The following is an 8,755-nucleotide window of genomic DNA, read 5'->3' as shown; positions in this document are numbered from 1 at the left end:
ATATAATTATGTAATTAATATAATTTAAAAGAAAACTTCAAATATTCTAGGAGTCTTAATAGACTTCGTGGATAGTAACTGACAAAAAATTACGTAAAATGTCTTCACACTAGGTACACAAGTGCACAAATGGCATTAAAAATAATGTTTACTTTATTATGCTTGAAATACTCTTCAGAATCATGTGCAAGAAAAAAAGGTAAACATTCCACTTAAAACACCATTCAAGTTTTTAACAATGTATTTGAAAATCAGTTCTACTCTTATCTGCTATGCCTTATAACAAATGAAACCTTGGCTGAATTCACTGAATGAACTAATATAGTTTTAATTTGGAAAACAGAAGTAAAAAAGAAGAAAAACAAACTATTTTAAACTCTTTATGTTAGTGATTTAGTTATGTGTAATTATTGGAACTATTCCCAATTTAGGCTACAGAGATTTTGTGTTTTTTTCTAACTCACTTTAAAATTATGAAAAGAATATGTAAATGGCATAGATTGGGAAATAGCTATTGGATGCTTTTTAAGGGCAAAAGCTAAAGCTGTTTCTACCTAGTGCCAAAAAATAGCCATCCATAATCATTCTTTGATGATATAATTAAACTAATTTTAGGACAGTAACTCTTTCTCAATCTGAACATTGACAGTTAAAAAATCCCAAAGTAAAATAATTTTCCATAAAACACTAAGAAGTAAGGTGGATCAATGACAGGTTTGAATCCAAAGAGCAATCACTGAGTGTACAATTTTTATATAAGTCTTGTTGGTATTTTCATGTATAAGAGCCAATATTGTGACCATATATTTTTAATATTTTACTTAAGCAGTTATACCTATTTAACATCATCAAAATAATTAATTTAAAGATTGAATGTCATGATGAAATTTGAAATATTTTTGACTTATTTCCCAAGTTGAAAAATCACAGACTGGAATGTGCACAGTCGTGTGGAGATTGTTTTTCCAATAGTGTTTATTCACAAATATTATAATAAGGACTGTAAGTGCAGTGCTATAAAGTACGAATGATGTTAGAATGCAAGACTGGACCAACATAATGTACTCACAGGACTGCCATCAAGACCAGCAGGGCCTCTGTCTCCAAAGTCACCTGGAAAACCCTGTCACAGGGAAAGAGGAAGAATGCCAACATATATAAAGAATTCATTTTTGCTGTATTTTCTAATAAAGAATTTAGTAATAGAAAATATTTATTTCCTAACTCTTAAACTGTAATGCAACAAACACATTCTTTTGCATAACACACTTAATTGATTTTAAATACAATATTTCAAAAAATAAAAAACTAAATATAACATTTCTATATGTTATAAAATTATTTTATATGCCACATAACATATACAGAAAATGAAACTGAAGTTTGTTCATCATACATAAAAAATCACCAAATGAAAGGAAAAATAATGAAGATTTCTGATTGAACAATCTTCAGTTATCTCTGCTATTCCAAACTGTTCCTATACTCACTCCACAGAGAATAAAATAGCTAGTATTATTAAGCACTTACCATGTGCTAAAGGTTTTATGCACATAATTATATATACGCACTTCATTTCATCTTCATAACAGGTCTATTTAATAGATACTAATATTCTCACATTGTTGTTGAGGAAGTTAAAGCACAGAGTGTAGGTCAGTTGCTCAAGGTTAGACCATTAAAGATGGGTGGGACAGAGATGTCAATGGAGGCAGACTGATTCTAGAGTATGCTTGTTCAACTACGCTACACTGAATACTTCAAATCATCATTCCAAGATATACATGTAAAACAAAAAATCCTTTAAGTACAATTTTATTAAGGAAAGGAATAATACACATAAATACTACAAACTTAAAATGAGGTGAAAATTAAAAGCTTCCCAAATGCCTATTGAGAATTCTACATGGTAAAACTATGAAGGACGGTAAAATAACAAACCTTCTCATTGTAGATTCTATTGTAAAATAACTCAATGCTCAGCTACTCTTACTTTATAAAACTACATTTTCTCTAAAGATTTACCATTCCTCAACTTTAAAGCTCACTTTTAAGAGGCTATTTTATAAAATGTTTATAAGACTTACTATTATAAATATTTTCATAATATTCATTTACAAAACCAAGAATAACAAAATAAAAGTTTATCATTAGATTCTTATCATCTCTTTACTTAGGTAAGTCAGTATTAAATATTATGTTTAACAGACTGCCAAAAATTACTGGTTCCCAGAACAAAAATGAATAGGTTAAACTTAAAAGACAGTCTAACAATTGAAAAAATGTACAATGTTTCTAAAATATAGTTAACTCTTACTAGAAGCACAGTTTCCCTTATTCTGTAATCAAAGGATAATGTAAAAACCATCTGTGTAGTCAAATATATTGCAGCCATACTCCCTTCAAAGTTAGTTGAAGTTCAAGCAAGCATGTTACTTTCATTGTCTTTGGAAGTCAAATTTTGTTGTCAACAACTTGCAAGTCTGCAATATATTATCCTATTCAGTATGAGCTAACATGGATATTTGAAAGTATTTATGACACACAGGTAATGGAAAAAGTAGAGGAAATATATACTACAGTAAGTCTGAAACATAAGAGATGATTGATTTTTTTTAGATAGATCATAAGTAGGTTTTTCAGAAACCTCACTGAAATAATAAAGTATAGGGGACACACTCCATGATTCCATTACTGTGTAATGTCCACAACAGGCAAATTCACAGGGACATAAAGTAGATTAGTGGCTGTCTGCGGCTGGTGATGTGGGGGAGGAATGGAAAGTGACTCCTAATGAGTACAGGATTTCTTTTGGGGGTGATGAAAATGTTGTAAAATCAGATACTGTGATGGCTGCACAATTCTGAATATACTTAAAACTGCCAAATTATACACTTTAAAGGTGAATTTTATGCTATGTGAATTATATGTCAATAAAGTTGTTCTTAAAAAACAACCTGAACAAGGAGTGGGATTGCTGAAAACATCTTTGGGAATTCACTCAGGATTGCCTAGAGAATGTGCTGTTCTCCCCAGTCCTTCCCAGTCCCTTGCATCCAGTGGGAGAAACTGCTCTCTGGCTCACCCTCCCTCAAAATTAGTAATTTCTCCCCACCTAGCAGAGGGAAGATGGGAGAGAGAAGAGGGGAAATAATTGTGATCAATTTTTCCCTCATCACAAAATACTTACTTTCTACAACCAGCATAAAAACAATGCAATACTCATTAATTTCAACTTCTTATTCTTCCGGTAGTCCACAAACATGCGTATTAGTTGTTCACCTTGACTTTGCCCCGAAATAATTTAGATGAGCTGAGTAATATCTACTTTAAATTTTAATGTATTTTTCGTTATTATTATTATTATTATTATCATTGTAGAGATGGGGGTCTCACTTTGTTGTCCAGGCTCTTCTCAAACTCCCAGCTTCAAGCGATACCTCCTGCCTCAGCCTCCCATAGTGTTGGGATTACAGGCGTAAGCCACCCTACCAAGCCCTTGTGTATTGTTTCTTTTCCCACTTTATTACTCGTTAAACATTTCATTTTAATTCTCTATTCTTGATAGAGATGATTTATTCTTTTAATCTGTCTTATATATTGATCATGTATTATCAATTTTTGAAATAATTTCTATGAAATCTAGACACTTCTTGTTTTATGAAATATTGCACAGTTAATACCACAAAGGCATTATTTGGCTCTTTATTAGATACATAATATTTTCTTTTAAAGAAAATCATACCAATGTTTTATACTGTTGAATTTCCTTGCTTGTTTATTGTTTATTCAGTTGTTTTTCAATGTTAATAACTGCATTTATATTTTTAATACAGGTGAGGTTCTATATTCTTTTAATCATGAGCCTAAATGTTTGCAGCCACATAGCTTCATTGCCAAAAAATGGTCTTCAAGACTGCTTGTGAAATATGGAACAGTAGTAACAAAATACATATTTTTCCTTTAATTTTATAATACAAAAGACAGTCTCTATAATTTCTTTAACCAGTTGAAAGAATGTTGAAGAATGAAATATTCTGTTATATTTGCCTGGTAGAAAATTATAATCATTAATTTAAATCAAATTGTGTTTTCCTAAAAATACTCTCACACTGACAAAGGACATAACGGCCATTTTCCAGGATTATCATGCAACAGAGATAGGAAAGCTCCAGAGTTTTTGCTTTTCTTGTTCAATTTGCCAGTTTCATGAATGTAATTTTCACCTTCTAATGAGCATGCCAGAGTCGCATCATTGCTTCTGTATTGCATATAGTTCTCTTTTTCACATTTTGATCAGTTAAAATATTTTATGTGATAAAGAATACGATGTTTCAGGAATTCAACTAATCTCTTCAACTTGTGAATAATTTTCTATTTTCTTGTTTATTTCCAATGATCAGTGTGGTGGACACTTTAAAGGATCTCCAAAGATTCCCATTTCCTGGTGTTCACACTTTTCTATGACATCCTCCCTTTGAGTGTAGCTAGCATCTATGACTTGCTTAATCTAACAAATAGTATATAGCAAAGGTGATGAGATATCATTGCCATGATTATGTTACACTATGTAAGACTGTCTTAGCAGCCTGGAGCTACAGGCTTCTCTCATGAGTTTGATGAAGTAAGCAGCTGTGTTGAAGAAGTCCATGTGGCAAGAAACTGGGTGACTCTGAAAACTGTGGACAGTCTATAAGACCTGAGGGTGGCCCATAGCCGAGAGCTGGCAAAAAGCCAGAGCCCTCCATTCTACAACCTCAAGGTAATAAATTCTTCCTACAACCTGAATGAGTCTGGAAATGAACTTTTCCCCAGTCAAGCTTAAAGATGATAATGCAGCCTGACACTTTGATTGCAAACTTACGACTAGAGCAGAAGACTCAGTGAAGTAACACCTAGATTCCTGACCCATGAAAACTGCAAGGTAATAAATGAATATTGTTTTCAGCTGCTAAGTTTGATGTATGTTATTAATTATGGTAAAATATCAATAGAAACAGAAAACCAGTTCAATTGGTAATTAAATCTTCTTTAGAGAATATATAAAGTCTTATTTCCAAATTTTACCATAGGTAATGCTCAACATAAGTCTACTGTTGTTTCTAGTTTTAAAAAACTCAAGTAGATCATCTCTGAAGATTTTCTACTGCTGTCTACTTCCTATTACAAATTATAATTAATAACAAAAGTATTAAAATTTTGTATTTACTTTTTTAAAATTTGACTTAATCTTATTAAATATCTGTATTTCAAACTTTATCATTCTAGCATTTCATGTCCATCTGTTGCCAATGTAAAAAAATCTTATCACACTTCATGAATTTTTGTCCATACTTATGTAAAGACAAATTTAATAATAATATGCATTGTTTAATAACGGAAAATGCTTGTCAGTCTCCAATTGCAACTGTTGCAAATATCACACTAATTCTATTACCTCAGGAACAATAAATTATAACAGAAAGAAAGGATAATAGAAGCTTTAAATTACCAGAAAACAATATTTTTATCATGTAAGATTCTATTGCATTCATACTGAGAGAAAATTATCTAATTTTTTAATAATTAATTTCTTTTTCCTTTTATTGAAATGCTTTTATTGCCTTCTCGAACCCTTACCACAATCTTGAGCAGTTTCTGTCTCCAATGTCAGCAATGACAACAAACCTTCACGGCACTCAGACATGAAGATACAGGCAAGAGATGTGGAGAATTTCTCTGAAGCCTAAACATTATTAAACTGTGGTACCCAGCCTCAGTGATGGACCTCAGTGATCTTTAATTCCTGGATTCCTGGTATTCATGCTCTTATGTAGTCCAGACTCACCCTGAATTATGTGAGCCTATGTGACCAAAAGAATATAGAAGTGACAATGTGTAATTTCTGAAGCTAGGTCATAAAGATACTACAGCTATCACCTTGCTGTAGTATCTTTACACAACTCACTCTGGGGGAAGCCAAAGCTATGTTCTGAATATACTCAGCAGCACTGTGGAGAGGTCTCCATGGGGAGGAAGTGAGGTCTCCCACCAACAATAGCACCAACTTGGCCAGCAAGTGAGCCTCCTTAAAAGCAAATCCTCCAACCCCCAGTCAAGCCTTTGGATGACAGTAGCCCTAACCAAAATCTTAACTACAACCTCATGAATCAGAACCACCCAACTATGTCACTATCAAATTCCTGAACCACAGAAACTATAAAAATAATATATATTTATTGTTGTTTTAAGCCACCAGTCTAATTCGTTTCATAGCAATAGATAGCAAATACACAGTAACAAGAGCGACTGTCTAGGATTACAGGGCATGCGATGCCAGTGCTAAGTGCTGGATCCTGAATGACAGAGGCACTCAAGTATTTTAAATGTATGATATGCAGGGCCCTCTAAAGCTCAGAGCCCACAGCAAGTTTCTCTGATTCCTGGGTCTAACAATGGTCCTGTTATCAAACATGGTAGTTATTGAACACTAAGACCAAAAGAAGTTTATTAGACTTGATAGGCCTGAATACATGTATGTGATATTAATATTTTAGATCACTCATAGATACTACATTTGGTAGTATATTTAAATATGTTTAAACAGTGGAAACTTTCTTCCTTAGCATGTCTAGTAAAAGCATTATTTTCCTAGCTCCACAAAAATTTTTTTTAAATGTATATAAAATAACTAGGAAAATAAGAAGACCAAGATAACCATAAAATGGTCACAATGACTATATTTACAGAATTTTAAAAAACAAAAGCAATGCAAAATCCTTCAGGAGAACATATTTTGTTAATTCTAGGGGAAAGTTTAGAAACAACATATTTAATCTGAAGTAGAAATGAATATAAATTATCATAGAAGGTTAATACTAAAGAGGCATTAATAATCATAACAGAAATCATTTGTTCCAAAACTAAGCATTGAAAATACAGGATCAGACTAACTTGTCTAGAATTAGAAACACTAAAATTTAACCTAGAAGTGATTTTTACACATTCTGCATATGAATACATATTACCAGGAAATACTGGTATTTTAAAATCCTTCATATATAAAACAAGATCACTGCAGGAAAAGGCGGGAGTGTGAAGTATTCTGTGATGATCTGATCTCTTCACCCTTCTTTTCCTCACAGCAAGGACAATTTGATCCGCACTCAGGGTCAACCGGATCCTCATAATTGAGACTAATTCTAAACTTCAGCAGAAACATGAGTAGGTCTGGCCCCATTCATGGAGATTTGGCATCAAGGCAGGCTTAATGCTAACCTGGGCCTCAATTTCCAGATTCAAGTTCTGGCCTTGTTCTAAAAGACTGATTACCACATTGTGTCCTTTTTCTTGTGTCCAAAAACCAGATGTAGTATACAACATCATGTTCTATCCCTCAATAATAAAGGTCCCACCTTATTCTTGCTATTCGCCCTCCTAGAGAATATCATCCCTGAGCCCAACCTAGGCCTAACTGCCATATGTGCACTCACACTTCTGATTTTGATAACCTACAAGGCTCTTTGAGTTGTCCCTTACGTTATCCACCCTGAAGATAATTTCCATATTCCCACCCACTGGTGTTACATCCCTATGAAATCAATCATGTTCTGCCTGGACTTCCTCCAAATTATAATATGTAGTTCATTGGGTGTCCCTCTTCTTAGTGTCTATGCCAACCCTGTGGTGGGGTTAATGAAAAGTCCTGAAATCTTCCATACATCCCGTCATACTATAGTTAGCCAAATATAGCTACTACAGACTCTGTCCAGTAAAGTAGAATACATAAATTACATTTTTCCTGAAGGAGGCAGAATCCCTTAACAATTAATAACAACTTTTTCATAATGTTCTAGCTAGACTTGTTCTTTATGATCGAATTAACTGCATTTTTTTCCTAAAACAAAAACAAGACAAAACAAACAAGAGTCCCTAAATTTTCCACAAAATGTATGTATCTGAGATGCTACTACGCAATATGTATTTAAGACTGTCTTGGGCTAAAGATAAAAACTAATAACAGATGTCCCACACCAGGATTTTATATTCTGAAATTCTAACTCTAGATTTAGAAGCCAAAATACAGTTTACTTCAAATACACTCTTCTAACAGAAAAACATATGAGAAAAGAGGAACAGGCACTCCTTTCTGTAATTAGAAAAGTAAACATCTCGAAAGTCTGGGTGCCTTAAGGGTGTTATTTTGCCCACCATTCTAGGATGTGATATTTTTATCTTCAGAGGAAGAAAACTAAGTGCAGTTTTGTTCTTTGTCAAACTTTAAATGTAATGTGATTTGATTATTTATAATCCATTTCTAAGGGTCTGAAAATTCCTTGAAAACATCAGTATTCTGATAGCAGTTTTCTAGGTGTTGTAGAAAGTAAGTCCCATCTCCAATTTCATGTTTATTTTCAATCCTGGCAAGTCAGTTCTGGCATAAATTTTTTAGGTCTGTGGAGCCATATAAATTTGCATGGCTAACTTTGTACAAGACAGAGACTACTGATTAAATCAAGCTGAGAGCTCTGTAAATGCCTTTTTTTAAAAGCAACTATAGAATTTCCTGATTGTAGCACTACAAAATAAACTTTGGAAACTTGACACTAAAAAGGAAGCTACTTGGAGTGAGGTGTAAGAAATCTAAACTTATCAAATACATAACAAATCCTCTCTCCCTGCCTCCCCTATTTATTTTTATTTTTATTTTTTGAACAGGATTCTTCTTTTCTGTTATGCATCAGTGTACTTAGGTTTTTAAAGAATCTGACTCACA

The 8,755-nt window shown here is 33.1% G+C and overlaps 1 protein-coding gene across 1 annotated transcript in view; it reads right to left on the bottom strand.

The window, feature by feature from the left end:
* COL24A1 (collagen type XXIV alpha 1 chain) overlaps window positions 1-8,755 on the bottom strand; it is a 411,426-nt gene that overhangs the window by 283,023 nt on the left and 119,648 nt on the right. The window contains 1 exon segment of the mRNA XM_017850789.1: window positions 1,070-1,123. Coding sequence (XP_017706278.1) covers window positions 1,070-1,123 — 54 coding nt within the window.

Source organism: Rhinopithecus bieti, unplaced genomic scaffold (genome assembly GCF_001698545.2).
Source record: "Rhinopithecus bieti isolate Rb0 unplaced genomic scaffold, ASM169854v2 scaffold_1467, whole genome shotgun sequence".
Taxonomy (NCBI): Eukaryota; Metazoa; Chordata; class Mammalia; order Primates; family Cercopithecidae; genus Rhinopithecus; species Rhinopithecus bieti.
This window is presented reverse-complemented; position numbering and strand designations above follow the sequence as displayed.